The sequence below is a fragment of the Capricornis sumatraensis genome, chromosome 21 (assembly GCF_032405125.1).
Source record: "Capricornis sumatraensis isolate serow.1 chromosome 21, serow.2, whole genome shotgun sequence".
Classification (NCBI taxonomy): domain Eukaryota; kingdom Metazoa; phylum Chordata; class Mammalia; order Artiodactyla; family Bovidae; genus Capricornis; species Capricornis sumatraensis.
In genome coordinates, this window is record NC_091089.1 from 41,682,830 (window position 1) to 41,703,503 (window position 20,674).

Below are 20,674 nucleotides of genomic sequence, written 5' to 3' on the forward strand. Positions count from 1 at the left end.
GCAGGAGGCGGTGGGTGGCAGCACGGTTCTGGCCGGGCTTAGCCTGCTGCGTCCACATGGTGTTGTGCCTAACCCCGGGGCTGGGGGGGTGCATCCCCGGCACACAAAACCTCTGCACGGAGTGGCACAGACAGTAAATGAGGCTCTGAAAGGAGGACCACTATCGCAGCAGCCGTCTACCAAGTTGTTTCGGACCGAAGCCCCAAACATGACAGGGACGTGTGTTCTATGCCGAGGTACACACCTCTTCCTCTGAACTGTCACTCGGGTCATTGTCTAGTGAGGCACTCAAGGAGGCCGCCTTGGGCTCCAGGTAGCAGAGGCACAGAGCCAGAGGGAAGGAGAGAGTGAGGGCATAGGGCACTGAGAAGGAGGCGGAGAGCAGGAAGAAGAAGATGAAGAGGAAGCAGGGCACGAGGGAGGGTGAGCGGATGGGGAGATAATGCTGCAGGCTCTGGGGCAGGAGGGCGCTCTCGGACAGGCTGGGGAAGGACAGGTAGCCATCGTCATCCAGGAGAGAGGGGAAGGACCCAGGGAGCTGTAGGGAGAAGGAAAACAGGGTGGCCCCTCTGCCCGGCTGCGGTTTGTAGCCGAGAGCCACATCGCGGTCCCCCGGGCACGGCTTCCCTCGGCCGTCAGGGTCCGAGGCGGGCTCCCCGTGCTGGCACCAGGGTTCTCGGGCCAGCTCGACCCCCGGCGGGGGCTGCCCGTTCTCCTTACACCTCCTGCGGAGCCCTGTGGGGGATGCAGGGGGACGGTGGGCTGATGGGGGGAGCGGGGGGCATGAGTTGGTGCCAAGCCCAGGTGACTGATGTGAGGGACAGCGAGAGAGACAGAAAGCAGCGAACAGAGGTGCAAAAGGACAAAAAGAAAACTGCAATTAGTTAATTTTCTTATGGGTACCGATATAAAATCGTCAAAACAAGAATTTCAGCACTGGGATCGTTCAGGAATCTTCAAGCATTCGAGGTGCATGCCAATGCTCCCACAAAGGGCATCGTTTTCCCCATTAGACCCTCAAGCCAAACATAGGGTAGGCGTTAAAAAAAGGTTGGAGGGGAAGATATCTGTGGGAAATCTCAATATCTACATGTTTCATACGATTCAAAACTTGTGTTTAGACCAACAACTCCATGAATGGTTAGGATGCTGAGAAAATATAACTCTGATAACTTAAAACCAAGACTTTCAATAACTTCTCCTGATGTCCGGCTACTAGGTCTGTCGTGAAGGTTCAACTGGATTAAAATGACAGTGAATCCAATTTGCAGTCCTTTAAAGCAAAATCTCCAGCATCACCTTTCCTTGGTTACTCAATGATAGCCAAAACAAGGTGGGTTTCCAAATCAAGAAGTTTCTGGCCCCATTCCTATCTGTAAGAAATCCATAGTGAACACAGTAGGAACACAAAGTCTCCGTGAAGAACCGAGGCTCTTCTGAAAACTCCTCCTCTGGCTCCATTTACCCATGGTGTACACGGAGGAGCTTGAAGAAGTGGTTTCAATAAGCTAACTAGCCAAAAAGACTGTGCTTTCTTGTGATGTGGTTTATCAATGTTCACTTTGTATTATTTGTGATCCATAAGTAACAGAAAGACACAATTTCCCAGTCTTCTGCATTTTCTTAGCAGAGGAGTGGTGTGCTTCATCTGCCTGGTTTGAGTCCTTAAGAGGGAGATCTAGGCCAGCATCACCGTGAGCTTGCTCCCAGGGAGGGCTGGGCAGGGTTCTGTGGGCATGTGAGGCTCTTCACACCCTCCCTGGTCCCATGGTCTCTGTGACCACAGCCAGCTTTCTCTGCAGGTGGTGGGAGACTGCTGAGCGAGGCGGTAGGGTGGGTGGCGGGTGAGGGGAGAGGAAGTAGACAAAAGCCAAACAGGACCTGGGGTCCAGTGTAGAGGCTGCTGCCACCACGGAGTTCAAGACAAGGCCACCTGGAGCCTGAAGATGACCGCACTTCCACTGTGTGTGTGTGTGTGTGTGTGTGTGCGCATGTATATACGCACATGTGTGTTTTTGCCTAGTGTCCTGATAGCATGGACACTACCCAGCTTGCTTTGTGGCGGTTATCCAACCTTGACTTGGTAAATATAGAGGCAGAGGGGAAGAAAAGGCACAAATAAAATGATAGCATGGACCTACTACAATGCAGAAGTGTCTCTTTTTTGATTTCAGACAAATATGTCTTTTCCTAATACTCACATTTGATGTTAAACATTGTATCTTACACAAGACCCTGCACAAATCTCATTGAACTGAGGATAATGCAAAAGTTAAGAACTGCTGTCCGCCCTCAGAAGGCTGCCCCGTCACCGGTGGTGATCATCAGTGGGGAAACACACTCTCAAAGGAATCAGAGACCAGTTGTTTAAGTACTGTTTTCAGTAACACACTTTCATTTTGGTTAAAAAAATAAAAAGAGTGCTGTGTTCCTTTTTGAAGATGGAGAAAAATGAAATTATGGCTTAATCTTTTACATGGCTGATTAGAGTGGGTTTTTAATTTTTTTTTTTAAAGAGTGGTTTTTAAAAACAGCTTTGCGGTGGCAGGGGTGGGGGGATGGAGGCAGCATACAGCTACTGCAGCAGGAGCTTTGGGCCCCAGCCTCTCAGAAGGCATCTGGGTCACGGCGCTCTGACTCTGACAGCCACAGTCTCCTTTGTCTTTCTATTCTCCAGTGGCACAAACAGCACCAAGTGACACCGGCTTAGGGCTCCATCTCACGTAAACAAATCCCTGATCTTTTAAAATCAATAAAGTAGGAGTGGATCATTTCAGGAGCAAAGGACAAGTCATTTACTTTTATAGCGCACTTCATCTTATTCGGCTTCCCTGGTGGCTCAGAAGATAAAGAATCTGCCTGCTAATGCAGGGGACCTGGGTTTGACCCCTGGATCAGGAAGATCCCCTGGAGGAAGGCATGGCAACCCACTCCAGTATTCTTGCCTGGAAAATACCATGGACAGAGGAACACGGTGGGCTATAGTCCATGGAGTCACAAAGAGTCGGACACGACTGCGACTAATACTTTCATATTATTTACACATCCCTGAAAGTGGAATGTTAGCCTGGGCAACTTCCCAAAATCATGGGACGCACTGGTTTTCAAGTATATCATCATCTTCTGATTAAGACCTAGTTAAAACCCATCTTAACTGAAAAGGAGGTGTGTGAAAACGAAATTTAAAACAATGCACATTTTCGTAGCTAAAATGAGCCAGATATCCTTGTTGTTATGTCCTGTCTTTATTTTTGAGTTTGGCAAATAGGTTAATCTTACCCTAAGAAAAGGGATGTGCACTGGGTTACTGGGATGTTCTATCATAAACAGAATGATGATACATTTGCCAATCTGCCTGTTCAGAAGTCACTGTTACGTTCTTACCAAAAGTATTTTCTATAGACCCCAGGGGAAATTCCCACCCCAGCCTCTACATCTGAAGAGCCCACCTGCAAAAGAGCACTTTTGAGTCAAATTTACCCCAATTTTAGCATCACCTCTAAGTTATACAGTATTTTTATTCTGTGGTTTCCTTTCTCCCTGTACATTCCTGGGTTTCCATGATTAATACATATAAACCTACTGTGTTTTTTGACTTTTATGGGAACTGCTTTGCAAGATACATAACCCGGAACCAGAAGGATGCTATCTACATGTGTTTTTGACTTTCATTTTCTCAAAAAGTTGCTTTGTAGTGTTGGAGCTCCAGAAATAATCATAATGTTTATTTTTAAAAAACAAATTGAATTTCAGATGAAATGAAGTGACCGAATTCAGTGAATCAAGCACCCTAGAGAAATGACTGCCAAGTTCACCCTCCATCTCCCCTGAGAAGTTTGCCTTAACCCTTTTCCAAAATATATCCACTAGCTACTTTGATGATGAGGTTAAAATCAAAGACTAAGAGAGAAAACAGTGTACGAATATGCAAGCTGTGGTCACTCAGTTACTTGCAGTCAAGAGTATGTCAAAGTCAATACTATACATCTAGAAAAATACACAGCCCTTGGGTAGGAGAATGGGGCCAGAAACAAAGAAAACAGCTTTAGCGGCAATTCTGAATTATAAGCCCAAACACAAATAAATGGGTTAATATGCCACCAAAAGTATTTTTAAGATCTACAGACAGGACAGCTGTTGAAAGTCTTACGTAGCACCTAAGTCGTTCAACAAGAAGTTTCAAAAAGTTAAAAAAGGGATCTTTCAGAGGAAAACTGTGGACAGAAGAAATAATAAAGACTGATAGTATGAATGTGACTAACGCTGAGCTACGAGTCAGCCTAAGTCTTATGCACACATTCCTGCTTCACATTCTCAGCACCATTCAGGAGTTCTTTAGAATCTGCAGGAGCCCTGGGAGGCAGAGGGGAGATGTACCTTTCCTTCGTGCCGGACGGCAGCTACCGGCGTGGCTTCCTCGGCCTTTTTCCGTCTGTCCTCCTCCTCGTCCCGCTCCTCCTCAGCCTTTTTCTCCGGAGTCACAGTGGTGATCAAGTTGGTCTGAGACATGCCCTTTGTGGTGATGTACTGGCCAGTACCAACCTCTGCAGCGGACACAGAATCCTTCATGTATATTTCATGGTTTTCATTCACTGACGCTAAAAGCAGATACAATTGGAGAAATAAAGTCTGAGATAGTTAAGTCAGAAGAAGGATGGACACCACCCATTGTCCTATTACAGGAAAAAAAAAAGCAAAAAAAAAAAAAACACAAAAAAACCCCCATAAAGCACCAGGTTTCTCTTCAAAAGACACATCAGCCTTGCAGGTACTCTCATCTAAGCAACACCGCAGTTTCATACTTCTGTCACCTGTAACTGCGTCTAAGCGTGATTTCAATGCTCATCTCTTGAAGCTACCAGCACAGTGTTCATCCACTCACAGGCTCTCTGGTAAGGATGTGTGTGAGGGTGGATGTGAGTGGGAAGAGGGGAGCACTGAGTGACTGCTGAGCCTCTTACCCACAGAGTAAACCCGCTGGGCAGCGGCACTCAGAGGCAAGTTTCACAACTAACAGCAGACAGACAACTGCCCTACTACACTTGACTTTAAACACATCTTTGGAAGTGCCAGTCATTGAGGAGCACTGAACTTTTTTTGTAGTGTTAATACCATTGCTACTACTACTATTGTTATTAGTGGCTGAAAAGTCTCTCCTATAATATAAAAGCTACCTAAGTTGTACTGAAAAGTAGCCATCTCAGCAGAGATGATACAATTTGGATGGCAACTCTGCTCAACTGAAGTGCAGAAATGGTTTAATTTTTACTGCGTTTTAAAAAGACTGCCATAATGTGCATACATTCATTCACCTCTGATATTTGGGGAAAGGAAGACAAACATTGCTAATGAAACTCGTGCAACTGCAAAGCATGCAAACGTAAGAGATGTAAGATCCAGCCTTTCCTCCCAGCTAAAATGTCTTAGTGAAAGAGATACCTGATTTAGTTAAATTTTTGAAATTTGTTACTCATTCTTTTAGGTTTTTAGGTACTATAAAATTTACTAAAATTTAGAAAGGCAGCTTTTCAAATCATAGGCAAAATTTAATCTGCTTTCATATTTTTGGGAGTTTAAGACATAAACGTTAAGAAAAAAACTCTGAAATCCTTTGACTAGTAAACCATTTCACTAAAATACCTTCACTAAGATATTTTGCATCTCCATCTAGTGACAAAAAAGCTTGTATGAGACACAGTATCCTAAAAAGGCTTGTTAGGCTTTTCTCATAGAAGATGCAACCTTGCAAAAAGCAGTAGCTATTGCAACATGCAGCCATGGTCCCCCACGCAGCAGCACAGAAAACATACGAGAACCGGCAGGACCCCAGAGAGTGAGACAACACATACTAGCGTCACTTTTGGGCAGGGGGAGAGAGAGAGACACAGCACGGAATTAGTACATTGGTTTCACGCTTGGCTTCTGTCTTCTCAGCAATCACCATTGCACAGAGGGTCACAAGGAAAACAGCATTCACAGCAAATGTGTCCCCTTGGGTTCACATCACAGAACCATGTGAAGGACATTCAGGGGAAAAAGCTGTGATTCTACATGAGCTCCTCCAGCACTGACTTAAAGAACACACACCAGTTTACCCAGATGCTTTAAAGAAGAGCAGATGAGATGATACAGAGAAAAGGTGCCACTGTGAATGCGAACTTTCAAAGAACTTAATTCAGCTTCAAACAGTCCTAGTAAACAGTGTTTCCCGAAAGCTTGGTTCTCGGAGATTCTAAAAATGCAACACTCTTCTAGAAGGTAGGGAAAGGTAACTGACCTTCCTAGGCCTGCTCACAAGAGCCTGAAGAATGACCCTCAACATACCTGCGGAGGTCTCAGGATCACATCTGGAATAAGACCACTTTCACCAGCGTCTTACTCACTCTTTGCGACAGCCCTGCCAGAGGTGGCCATGATGCCACCTTACAGACGGCGCCTAAACCTGGGACCTGGAGACGGGCAGCCACTCACCCACTGCAGTACAGGGAACGGGTCTGGACGCGGGTCTGGGTTTATCTACACCAGGTGAGCATTCTTCCCACTTCACTAACAGAACTTATAAGAACAGAGCACTAATAGCACAGGTTTGACTCCCTCTATAAACTTTTTAAAATTTCTACAAACTTTTTATAAAGTACTCCATTGGGAAAATACAGTCTTTTTTCATTTTATGTGTATTGTTTTCATTCACGTCATTAGAATCTGCAAACTGCAAAAGGAGCTCTTGGTCATGGCAGCAAGTCAATTTACACAGACTTTCTCTTCTTTTCTTCAGTCTGCTCACTGCCCACCCTCCTTATTCCACTGTCACTGCAAGCTCGTTGGTATATATCTTTCTAACTTTCTCTCTATCCACATAAGCATAAGCTCAGAACACGGTGGCGGGGGCAGGGGACACACTGGGAAAGTAAGATGTAGGCACTCAGTGTGCTCAGTACTGCTGGATATCATGGCTTCGTAGCCCCTTCAGCGGATGGAGCCGAGAGTAAAGTTATAAATTATGACTTCGTGTTGTTGGGCTTCCTGATAGCTCAGTTGGTAAAGAATCCGCTTGCAATGCAGGAGACCCTGGTTTGATCCCTGGGTTGGGAAGATCTGCTGGAGAAGGGATAGGCTATCCACTCTAGTATTCTTGGGCTTTCTTTTTGTGGCTCAGCTGGTAAAGAATCCACCTGCCATGCAGGAGACCTGGGTTCGATCCCTGGGTTGGGATGATCCCCTGGAGAAGGGAAAGGCTACCCACTCTAGAATTCTGGCCTGGAGAATTCCATGGACTGATATATTCAGATAAAGCATTATAGGATTCTTTATCTCACTTCATTCATATTTGTTATCTTCTTCTGCAGTCAGAATCAGGATTTCTAACAACATCAATGCAATATAGCCTTTTAAGTCAAGAAATCCGGGGAGTATGTCACCCCAACAGCCACATCAGGGGTTAGTGAAAGGGAAGGAAGGACTGAGACTCTACAGTGAGCTGAAGGCAGAGAAGGTCAAGGGGGAGGTGATTCCAGGCATCTGTAATAAAAACTTGTGATTCTATTTATGCTTTTGCTTATTATTAAAATCATATACTCATGCTTCTAGAAACATCACTTTGTATGTGTCCAGGACAAGGTCCCTATAACACATCTCATGTCCAGGAGCTCTGGGTTAGGAGACAGAGGCCTGGGGCCTAAGTCAAGCCTCACAGTCATCCCATGGAGTCTGGAGGGGATGGTTCCAGAACCTCCGAGGACAACTAAAAGCTGTGGATACTCAACTCCCTGACACAAAACACTGTACGCGGCACAGCGATTGTATTCGGCCTCTCCTCTGTGGATCTCACTTCTGAGGATACAGATATTCTGACTTCAGCTGCCACATCTTAGAGCAGGAAAGCACACCAGTGTGTAACTCTACATGGTCACAGAAAACTGCCCCACGATGCAGAAACTTGCTAAAGACTCCCTTTTATGCCTTAAAAATGTTACTTCAGTGACTGAGTGATTTTCTCCCCACCATACACACACATCTGACTTAAAGGTGGAGAGCATTTACAGCCACCCTCCCAGCCCATCTGCTGGAGTGATTAATATAAACCACGAGGAGGTCACTTGGAGCCCTTCACTGTTATTTGAATGTCACCCTTCCTATTAGCTATTATTCACTGACAGATAAAAGTCACATTTCACTGCTGACATTTCTAAAAGAACAAGAGATACATTTAATGCAGTTTTCTTTCTAAACCAAATGATCTAAAATAAACTTCATAATCATTTAGGATCTGCTGGTGAGAGAAGCAAATGATGTATAAGTATGTGATTCCTATATTGAAGAATAAGAGCATCCTTCTCCAAATTCAGGGTGCCAGCTTACGAAACCTGACTCATTCTCCAAGTACCATTCTTTTGTGTGATTTTACATAAACCTACCATGGCTTCTCTGGTGGCTCAGACAGTAAAGAATCCGCCTGCAATGTGGGAGACCTGGGTTTGATGCCTGGGTTGAGAAGATGCCCTGGAGGAGGGCATGGCAACCCACTCCAGTATTCTTGCCTGGAGAATCCTCCATGGACAGAGGAGTACAGGGGACTACAGTCCATGGGGTTGCAAAGAGTCAGACACAACTGAGCGACTAAGCATAGCACAGCAGACACCAGACTCACATAGGCACCTTTGTTTTTGGCCCATGCCATGTGGCATGTGGGAACTTAGTTCCCTGACTAGGATCGAATCTGTGCCTGCTGTGTAGAAGCATAAAATCTTAACCACTGGATTGCCAGCAGAAGTCCCTCAAGTTTTTTTGAGGTTAGGGGTTAGTTAAAATTTTCCATTTGAAAGACCAACAAGTGCTTTTCATTCCATACTATCCCAGAGCAACGATGTCCATCAAAGGCTCACGATGGTCTCACACTACTTGGTGGCCACTAGCAGTCCTTACGAGCGGTGCCTACCTCCATCCAAGCTGCGGGACATGGTATAACGTTTGCTGGACGAGCGCTCGAAGTACGGGGCTGGACGATCTATCAGCGCGCTGGCTCTTCTGGTCTGGGCCTGTGTCCGGCCACTGTAACGGAACTTGGAACCCAAGGTGAGGAACTTCTTTGGAGGTGCTTCTGGTAACAACAGTCTACAGAGATTCAAGGAAAAGCATCGGAAAGATGATTAGGCTAAGTATTAGGAATGCTAACTTATTTTTATTTATTTTGGCTGTGCTGGGTTATCCTTGCTCTGTGGGGTTCTGTCTAGTTGCGGGGAGAGGGGGCTACTCTCTAGGTGCAGTGCACGGACTTCTCGCTGTGGCGGCCTCTTATGGGCTCTAGGACACCCAGGCTTCAGTAGTTGGTTACCAGCTTCTAGAGCACAGGTTCAATAGTGGTGCTGCATGGGCTCCGTGCATTTGCTCTGTGGTGAGTGAGATCTTCCTGCAGCAGGGATCAAAACTGTGTCTCCTGCATTGGCAGGAGGATTCTTTAACACTGAGCCACCAGGGAAGCCCCAAGAATGCTAATTTCTTACTCTGTTCTGAAAGGTAAAAAGTGCCCTGTGCACCACAGGCTTAACAGCCAACCTGCAATTCAATGAATCTGATTTTGCAAGAAAAAAAGTCAATTTACACAGTGTGTATCAACAAGGGATGCTGTAGACATGCTATGGGGGTGGAGTCGGGATTAGGTGAACTTGACCATCCCATGGAACTGGGGGGTCTGTGGTTCTACAAACCCAGTGAGCAACTAAGTAGGTGATATCGGTGAACGGTGAACGGTGATAATGTGTTATTTTGTAGACACAAATCTGACAGCTTTACTGTGTGTGAACAGAGGAGTTGAGGGTATTGAAAAGTTATTGCAATAGCAAGGAATGGACTGGTCATCTGAAATAGACATCCTATAAAAATCGGGAAAGCCACTAAAGATAATAAAGGGAGTGATAAGACAGGTAACTATAAGACAGCTGAAGGAAAACCCTTCAAATTTAGTCAGAAGATCTTTAGGATTTATCAAGGCATCTGATGGCAACAAACCTGAACGACAGAAAGAATTTTGCTGCTGTGTTCTTCTTTCTAACCACCTTTTTCAGTAAGGTGATTCCAATCACCCTACTTCCTTAGGACAAAACCAAAGTGATTTCCACCCACCTGAAAAATGTATGGTGTTCTACACATACTTTCCATAAACGCTTGGCGGCTCGATGGTTTGGCAGCTTAAACCCGATGGTACTTTCAAATTGTTCAAACTAAATTAAAAAAAAATGTTGGAGAGCAGAGTGAAGTTTGGAGTCATAAATAACATGAAAGCAAATAACATACAAAATAAAAATACCATCCATAAATTCTTCTCTACTCCCTAAATCAATTGCTATATACAGATTTCATGATATACACATTCATTCATTAAAAAAAGTCTTCTTATATCAATCTCAAAACACTGCAGGTACAGACAACCACATTATGCATGTAGTAAATGTTGCATGTACAAGGATTAATCTTATGAAAACTAAATGCAGAAAAGGAGAGAATCTGTATTCCTTCCAGAGACCAATTTGTCCTGATCTTTTAAGCCTAATTTTCATGGTTTCTCTCTGACATCATGACGTCAGCTGGAACACACAGAAATGAATAAAACATTTAGAGTCTACAGCACCCTCAGGATGATATTCTCTCCTTGTATCTGGTCTAGAAATATGCATATATTCTATGTATCCGATGATACATATTGCTGATTTTATTTGTTCATTGGAAGGACTGATGCTGAAGCTGAAGCTCCAATACTCATGCGAGGAGATGACTCATTGGAAAGGATCCTGATGCTGGGAAAGATTGAGGGTAGGAGGAGCAGCGGGTGACAGAGGATGAGATGGTTGGATGGCATCACTGACTCAATGGACATGAGTTTGAGCAAGCTCTGGGAGATAGTGAAGGACAGGGATGCCTGGTGTGCTGCAGTTCATGGGGTTTCAAAGAGACACGACTGAGTGACTGAACAACAACAACAACAACATGGATTACCATGTTAGATGCTAACATCTCAACACTATCTACACTCGTCCTTGAAGATCCAAGGGGATGGGTTCCAGGCCGCCCTGGATAACAAAACCCATCGATGCTCACGTCTCTCACATAGACTAGCCTAGTATATGCATATAACATACACAACCCTCCCACAGACTTTAAATCATCTCTAGATCACTTATAATGCCAAACACAATGTAAATGCTAGGGAAAGAATTTAAGTACAATGTAAAATGCTATGGAAACAGTTGCAACAAATTCAAATTTTTAGTTTTTCATAATTTTCTGGGATTTTTTTTTCCCTGAATATTTCTGATCCATGATTGGTTGCATTCACAGATGCAGAACCTTGGGATAAGAAGGTCCGACCCCATAAGATCAAGAATTGGGAGAATGTATTTTCATATTTTTCAGCATGTAGACTTGAGATGACACTCACTCCAAAGTGAAATAGCTAATTTCCTGAGTAACAGATTTTCATATTATTATGGCAGATACTCAATGATTTAAAAAAATTTTTCTGAAGACAGGATCCATCAGGCCACCAGAGGGCAATCATCTTAAACAGTAAAGCCTTCCCCAAAGAGCTCAAACCCACCAGACTACTGGTATTATCAGCAGCAAAAGGAAATTATGTGGCAAAGAACCAAGGGAGGGGTCCTGTGCAAGGCATGTGAGCTTTCTTTTATGCTGGACCTCTCTTCCTTGTTCGTTGAGTGGGACTGGGTAGGTAGGGGAGATGGGGAGAACATCACGGGTGACTGTAAATGCAGTTGCTTTCCCCAAATTCTCCTTCCCTCTGATGGTCACGGGGTGGTCATGCAACTCACCCCACCCAGTGGACCCAGTCAACTGACAGACCAGAGGACCAGGGACCTCGACTAAACCACCTTCCACGTGTTCATCCTGCATCTCACACGGACCACACGCTATGCTGAAGGACCACACACTGCAATGCTGAGGGCGGGGGTTTTACAGGAAGAGTCTCCTCAGCACAAGGATGAGAGAGGACCGGCACTTTCTGAGTGTTTATCTTTCTCTGGGCTTTGGACTCATTTCTTTCAACTTCTTTGGAGCCTTTTTGTCACCAGTAATTCCTTCTCATCCTTTCTTCTCAGCCTATAAACATGGTTGTAAAAAGTGAGGGCGGGGAGGACGTTCTCTGAGCTTGTTTCTGCAGAGCCAGGATCAGGGCTGAGGGGCAGGAGGAGAAGCCGCTGTAGTCCACTTCTCACCTGGCTGCCATCTGCCAGGTCTTCACTCCTTTCTGAGCTTTTACTGTCACGACAGGACCTGCCTGTCAAGTTCAACCCACTTTTCTCAGTTCCCATCTGAGAGGCTCCTCTGCCCCATTTGGTACTGCTGGTGAACCACAGTCACTGCATCTCATCATCCTTATTTATTAGCCATGACTTGTTTCTGGCTATTCTTTTCTTCTCTGGATGCTTTTCTTCATCTGCCTCTGGTCTTCTTTGGCCAACCCCTCCCTTAAAAAGTGGTGTGTGTGTGTGCGCGCACGCATGAATGTGCACGCACGCTCCATTGTTCAACTGTGTCTGATTCTTTGTAACCCCATGGACTGTAGCCAACCAGGCTCCTCACTCCATGGGATTCTCCAGGCAAGAATACTGGAGTGGGTTGCCATGCCCTTCTTCAGGGGATCTTCCTCACCCAGGGATCGAACCCATGTCTCTTGCATCTCCTGCATTAGCAGGCAGATTCTTTACCACTGAGCCTCCAGGGAAGTCCCTATACTACGATCTTAGCTAAAAAGGCCAAGAAAAAGTGGCACTACCAATAATTTTTGTTTTAGGGTCTTTCCCCGGCTCGTCCTCGTTGAACAAGAATTACTTGTTCTTTGGTAATTTCTTCCGGGCCTAAGGCCTTGAATAAAATGTATTATACAGTTGATGACACTCTTCAAATCTTTTATTTCTTACTATGCAAGGATCACCATCACCCAAAACTCTGTTGCAAAGAAATGTCAATCTTTCTTTTTTTTCTGAAATTCTCCCCACTTTTCTTTCTTATCTAATAATATCATCGCCATCAACCTCGCTCATGCAAACCCAAAGCCCTCTGATTTTCCTGGACTCTCTTCTTTCTTCCTTCGATCCTTCCTGCATCCTGTCTGCAGGACCATGGCCTCTGCCTCTGAAACCTCTCTCCCTCAAATGTGCTGTTTCCAGTCTATTCCCACAGCCTCCGCCCTAGTTTAGGTCCCATCACATCACATTACTAAGTCGCTGAATCTCATCCCAAAATATCCACCGAGTATGTCACATCCCAGTTTAAAGCTCCCAAGGCTCATGGCGGTCCCCAGATGCACTGCTCAGACTTGCCCTTCTGGCCTCTCACTACACTCACTCCTAGTCTATGGAATATCATCACACTTGGATCATGACTCTGTGATTTCAACTGTCTCAGTCTGTTTCTCTGTGAAACAGAAACTCCCTAACAGGACAGGAACAAGGTCACATTTTTCTTTCTATTCTCAATGTCCAACACAGTTGTTGTTCAGTCACTCAGTTGTGTCCCACTCTTTGCAACCCCATGGACTGCAGCACACCAGGCTTCCCTGTCCTTCACCATCTCCCAGAGTTTGCTCAATCTCGAGTTCATTGAGTCGATGATGCCATCCAGTCATCTCTGTCGTCCCCTTCTCCTCCTGCCCTCAATCTTTCCCAGCATTAGGGTCTTTTCCCATGAGTTGGCTTTTTGCATCAGGTGGCCAAAGTACTGGAGCTTCAGCTTCAGCATCAGTCCTTCCAATGAATATTCAGGGTTGTGAATATTCACGCTTCAGTAGTGTCTGACTCTTTGCAACCCTTTGGAATGTAGCCCACCAGGCTCCTCTGTCCAAGGGATGTTCTAGGCAAGAATACTAGAGTGGGTTGCCATGCTCTCTTCCAGGGGATCTTCCTGATCCAGGGATCAAACCAGAGTCTCTTACATCTCCTGCACTGGCAAGCATGTTCTTTGCCTCTAGCACCACCTGGGAAGCTGGCCCAACACAGTTCTTGGCAATAAAAAGATTCTCACTTAATAAATGCTCCATAAATCAAATATATCTTGGTCATAACATGCAGTCTTAAGGAAATATAAAAAATGACTTTAATTTCACGTATTTGTATGAAAAGCTTGTAGATTATTTCAGTCTTCAAATAAAAGTTTGACTCTATATTTACATTAAACACAATTGCCTGCTTTATAGTCTGATTCTTTAAACTTTTGAGAACGAAACTGATACATAACATTATATTAGCTTCGGATGTACAACATAATGTCTTGATGTTTGTACATTTTGTGAAATGACTACCATATGAGGCAAATTAATTATCCATCACCGCACAGAGTTACAATCTTGTTTTCTCGTGATAAGAACTTCTAAGATCTATTCTACCAGCAATTTCAAATATACAGTTTAGTACTATGAGCTACTGTAACCATTATACTCCATATAGTGATGCTCGAAACTGCATTTTCCACCCGTGGAGAAGTTGATTTCGAAGACAGGAGGTAATTCTATACTCTACCAGAAAATGTAGAGACCAGATGAGCTGAAATCAGGGCTTGGATTACTTCCATTATATTAACTACTTTAATTAGAAATTGGACATATATATTATCTGTTTTGCGATAATAGCAGATATTTACTATATATTATGTGGAAAAGACCCTGATGCTGGGAAAGACTGAAGACAAAAGGGTGTGGCAGAGGATAAGATGGTTAGATGGCATCACCGGACATGATGGCATCACTGGACATGAATTTGAGCAAACTTCAAGAGACAGTGGAGGACAGAGGAGCCTGGTATGCTGCAGTCCATGGGATCACAAAGAGTCAGACATGACTTAGTGACTGAACGTACAGTGTTGGCAAGAAATAGATACGGAACCACTAAGGAGGCTGTAAGTTAATCATGGATGTTTCTGCCTAAGGAGCAAAGATGAGTTAATAATTCTGATTCTTTCATTAGTCTCTCTGATTGAAAAACGAAAGAGGGGAAATGTATCAGGCTACTGAACTTGCATAATTTACACCCAGTTTTGCTTGCTCTAATCTTTCTTCTACTTTGAAGCACACTACCTCTATGTTATTCCCTTTAGGAGGCTATCAGATTTGGAGGACAAAGACAGAGGACGCAGAGACAGCACAACAGGACAGATGGGGAAGAAATCTATTCTTTATTCACAAAGAGGTTTAGCAACTAAGTTTCTTTTCTACCACAGCACAAAAATATACAAAACATTATTCATGAATTCTGCTTTTACATTAAAATATGCAAAAGGAAAAAAATCATTCAATTAATGTATGCAGTGGGGAAAAATTAGAACAAAACAATAAAAAGGGAAGATAAGATTGTATGCACTACTGTTTTTTGGACAAACCTACAATAAACTCTCTTAGGCAGTTAGCTATAACTCACTATGTCCTGCCAAGTTCCAAACATGTGAGCAGGGGATTTAAACTTCTGTTTGATCATTTTTTTTGTCTTTCACATTCATTAATCTTATCAGAAAAGTCTTAAAACCTCTTGGTTTAGGATTAAATAGACAAACTTTTATTTTATTATTAAATATTTTACAAATAGAGTTGCTGTTGTTCAGTCGTCAAGTCACGTCTGACTCTTTGAGACCCCATGGACTGTAGCCCGGCAGGCTCCTCTGTACAAGGGGTTTCCTAGGTAAGAATACTAGAGTAGATTGCCATTGCGTTCTCCAGGGGATCTTCCTGACCCAGGACAGAACCCACTTCTGCATTGACAGGCGGCTTCTTTACCACTGAGCCGCTACGGTAACGTCCATGGGTGCAAATAACTATGTAATTATGAATTTTCACTTTTGAACTCTTCTTAAAGATTTATATCAAATACTTTTATTGACTATCTACTGTCACAAAGTTATCCTAATAAAGCTGCTGACCAGGTAAATTTCTACTAAAAAAATTTAGAAAAATTTTCTGTCGGTTCTTTGGTAACTTTCTTCCCAACGTACATGCAAATTGGGGTCTACTTACCTCTCCTGGCCGAATCTTAATGTAAAAGTTGTTCCGTTTGTATGAAATTTTTAGAACCTTTGGCCAGGCAAATCTGTTGATGCGAAGTCGGTCACGATATATCAACAAACCACTTGCACACACTCCTAACATGATGTCGACTCCTTCAGAATCCTGAAAAATAGCAGCAAGAAACAAGGAATGGTAATGAAGGAGTCCTAGGCTTATCAGGTATCAAAGTATATTTTAAATTAAATGCAATTGCATCATGTGATACATGGCACAAGAATAAAGAGATCAATGAATGATAACAGAGGCCTAAATTGGATTTAAAAAAATGCTACCTTTTAGAACACAAAGTTAGAATATCAAAGCCATAGAGAAAAATAATAATGCATCTACAAAAATGGTCATCTAAAAAACAGTTAAAATGTAATATGTGTCTATGTATTGCTGAATCCCTTGGCTGTTTGGGCTTCCCTGGTGGCTCAGCTGGTAAAGAATCCACCTGCAATGTAGGAGACCTGGGTTCGATCCCTGGGTTGGGAAGATCCCCTGGAAAATGGTAAGGCTACTCACTCCAGTATTCTGGCCTGGAGAATTCCACAGACTGCATAGTTCATGGAGTCACAAAGAGTCGGACACAAGTGAGGAACTTTTGCTTTAAATTTGGCTGTTCAGCTGAAACTATCAACATTGTTAATCGGCTGTACTCCAGTACAAAAGAAAAGATTAAAAAAAAAATGAAGGATGAGCAACTCATCTATTTCCATTTATGGCTGGGTACACTATTTAAGCCTCCAGGTTGGAACCTATAAAAAGGCTTGCCTGTAGCTCTGATTTAAGTATGAAAAATACTGCAGCCATTTAAAACACATTACCACTAAATAATAGCTTTGTGATGAAGATACTCATTGCTGTGGAGATTTGTTAGTGGAAACTCTATTCACCCAGGTATCCTGGACTTACGACGTCCACACTGCACATAGAGGAGGTCACCCAGGTGAAGGTGTTAATCGCAGTGGTGTTCAGAGCCTGGGTTCTCATCACTGGGTGCCAGGCCTGGCCGGACCGCTTTACATACATTACTAATCTTCACTAGCATTGTTCTGAGCTAGTTGCTCTTATAATTCCTACTTTCCAGACAAGAAGACCAAGGCACAGATAGGTTAGCTGTCCATCCCAGCTGAACATGGGCAGCCTGTTTCCAGGGGCAGTACTTAACTAATATGGACACTAGCAGACAGGCCCCATCCTTTCCTATGAGTGTTTTGGGGTTTGTTGCTTTAAAAAGAGCCTTGATTTTTTAATATACCATTATAAAATTTGAGTATAAAATAGTTTTTTTAAAGTGTGTACCTCTTCCCCAACAGGCCCTCAACATACACTCACTGCCCAGTCGTGCTCTCTTAATCACTTGGTTCACATACAAAAAATATAGATGCACTTAATATATATGTATTGGTTTGTTCTTAACAGATCTTTTTGATGTGGATTGTTTTTAAAGTCTTTTATTGAATTTGTTACATTATCACTTTTCTCTGTGAGGCATGTGGGGATCTTAGCTCCCCAAGCAGGAATTGAACCTACATCCTCTGCATTGGAAGGTGAAGTCTTAACCACTGGACCATCAGGGAAGTCCTAGGCCTTTTTTCTTTTAAAACAAAAGGGGGATCGTGCTGTATTTGCAACTTGCTTTAGCTACCTGCATCCTACATCTTTAGGTCATTTCCTAGGGAGGTGTGATGAGGGGTCCCGGGGGTCATCAGAGATGTTATGTGAAGCTCATGACCCGTTTGTGTCCCCTCAATGTTGTGTTCAGGTGAGATCAGGGATAAGTGAGTATCCGTGGTGTCCTACGTGGGCTAAGGACAAAGTTCAGAAGGCGGGGCTGTGTGTGAGGTGGAGCCCCCCACCCGTTTCACTGGCTGTTGGAAAACAGGGTCACGGAGAGGCAAAGCTGAGGTCTGGGGACATGTCATTGTCAGGGCGGTCTCACTTTGAGTCACTGCAGCCCCAGCAAAGTGGGGAGAGAGACGCAAAAGAATCCAAACAGGGGCTTCTGACTCATCCCTATGGGGGTGGGTGGACCGACATCCTAAGTCTCGCCAGTACAAAGCACTGGAGGAACATTTCCAGAGTCAAAAATAAGTATTCTGGTGCCTCTCTGGGCATGGTGAGGTTACACATACAATCTAATTGACTTAAAACGAAACATTTCTCCTTGGAAACGTATCGCTCCATTAGACACGATCTCACTCTACAGAGGCGGAAGGAACTGAGGGCAGGATATGACAACGTAATCAGATTTCAGGGGAATTCAGAGACCAGAGACCACCCACCATTTATCAAGGGCTGTAACTGTATGAGCAATTTACAGAGCTGCAACCTGACACTGGACGTAGTGGGCAGGGTGGATGCTTAGATCCAGACGATCTGCTCTCGGGACCACCCAGGTGACCCCTCAGGCCTCAAGCAGACGTGCGTACTTGAGCAGGGCTGCTGGAATAAGGTCTCCTGAGTTACGGTCTTGGTGATGAAGAACTAGTAAACAAGCCTTTGGACATTTACAACCTCTTCCATTATTATGTTTTACATCACTCATGAGTGTCTTTGAACCATGAGAAGGTGGGAAACTATTTGTGGGGCCTTAAACACACACTCACTTCTCCTGTGGCCCCATATTATTACTGCGGCCAGCACACCCCAGGCAAATGTGCTGCCCCAAACTCCCCTTCCTCCTCCTCCTCCTCCCCCTGACCCAGGCCGGTGGAGAACTTGCTCTGTTTATCTCAGTGACCTATATGCTCAGCACGGCACCTGCCTAGCACACGTTAAACTACTACGGATGGGTTGGAAGAAAAAGCAAATGAAGAAAGAAAATGTCAGGAATAAGCAGGGCTTAAAACTGGATGAATGTTCCATTTCATTAAAGACACGACAACCAAAAAATGGATTATTATTTTTTCTTTTGAAATTTTTGCTTTGGGGTAAAGCCAATTAATAATGCTGTGATGGTTTCAGGTAAAGAGGGAAGAGACTCAGCCATACATATACATGTATCTATTCTCCCCTAAATCCCACCCCTATCCAGGCTTCCACATAACACTGAACAGAGTTCAGTGCTATATAATAGGTTCTTGTTGGTTAAAAAAAGGATACTTCTGATATCTATCTAGGGGCTTCCCTTGTGGCTCAGCTGGTTTAGAATCTGCCTGCAATGTGGGAGACCTGGGTTTGATCCCTGGGTTGGGAAGATCCCCTGGAGAATTCCATGGACTGTATAGTCCATGAGGTTGCAAAGAGTCAGACACGACTGAGCGACTTTCACTTTCACTTTGATATCTAGGTTTCTGCTGCAGCCCATAGCATTTAGGCAGTAACTTGACAAACTGTATTGAAAGCTATAATCATGTGTTTGGGGACGTGTGTTTAGCAGGGAGCATTGAAGGAAGACCTGGACAGTCTCAGCCTGTCCCAATTAAAATAAACAAATCTACTATCCCTCAATCTAAAAGCACTGTTCCAACTTCCCCGTCCTTTATTATCTCCTGGTCCACAGGATATCCAATATGGATTTATATCTATATTTCCAAATCCTGTATGAAGTAAACGCCTCTGACAGAGTCTATTCAGAGTGATGTTAAATGACCAACAAGCAGAGACAGTCTTCTTAAGGAAAAAAAAGCATTAAGATCAGGTTTTTCCAAAACAAGGGACCTTCACCTAATGTAGGTTATTTATTCTTCATTGAGAGCTGTTGAGTCCAAGATCACAGTTCAGAATTTCTAACTAGGTGTTAAAACTCAGGGCCTTTTGATACCATCCACAGAAGAGAAGCATCTCACTTGTAACCGGAAATTAGCTTTTAATGTAATTCGGTAAATTTCCTCCTTGAAATGATGGAGGGCAGTTGCAGCAGAAAATGAAGTCCATAACCATATCGTTTGTTATACTTAGTATTCAGATGAAATCCTATCACAGGCGGCACTGGCACTTCCTTAATTCTTTCTTTTTTAATTGGCCTAATTTCAAATCACATTATCGAATGAAAAACCAGCTATCTATTTTAATTTAGTCGTTACAGCCATGCTAAGTGGCTTCATTTTTCCCGATAGGAACAGTGACACATCCTGAGCTGCCCTTCTAAACAGAGGCCCTCATCTTTCATTTATTTATTCTCCCTGGGTAGTGAGTGAGTCATCGTATGTATCAAAAATAGCTTTTGATTCACTCCAATTTCCAAGCTACCTTCATTTTTGTCTCGTTTCTTTATCTTTTGGCCATGCAGGGAAAAACTCTGAGAAAAACAATCTTAGTGCATGTCCTTGTTTTCTTTTTAAATTCCTCATCCTACCTTATAGCTGACATAAAACTACAAAACGCTATGTGGTCTGAGTGCCAAGTAAGTGAAAACCTGTAATAATTAACTGGCAAGTAAACAGAGCTACACCTGCTGCTGTAATTACGCACACATGTCAGTGCTCTTGGCTGTGCTGTACCAGTATCCCCGGTGCAGCTCCAGCCGAGTCTCAGAGATCCTGCTCGTGCTGGGGATTTGGGGCCTCAGAAGTTGCTCATCCTGAGTGATGTACAAATGATCCACAGACAAACCCAATCAGAACGGCGCTCATTTGCTCCTCACTATTATCTTGTCCAGACTCATTCTAAACCCACCAGCTT

General features: G+C 43.8%; 1 protein-coding gene across 1 annotated transcript in view; it reads right to left on the minus strand.

Annotated features, from left to right (window-relative positions):
* Window positions 1–20,674, minus strand: part of EPB41L3 (erythrocyte membrane protein band 4.1 like 3) — a 91,736-nt gene that overhangs the window by 24,138 nt on the left and 46,924 nt on the right. The window contains exons 8-12 of the mRNA XM_068993849.1: window positions 16,013–16,165; window positions 10,120–10,217; window positions 8,936–9,111; window positions 4,378–4,598; window positions 245–808 (exon numbers count right to left, since the gene is read on the minus strand). Of these exons, the coding sequence (XP_068849950.1) occupies window positions 245–808; window positions 4,378–4,598; window positions 8,936–9,111; window positions 10,120–10,217; window positions 16,013–16,165 (1,212 nt within the window). The remainder of the gene's footprint in view (window positions 1–244; window positions 809–4,377; window positions 4,599–8,935; window positions 9,112–10,119; window positions 10,218–16,012; window positions 16,166–20,674) is intronic.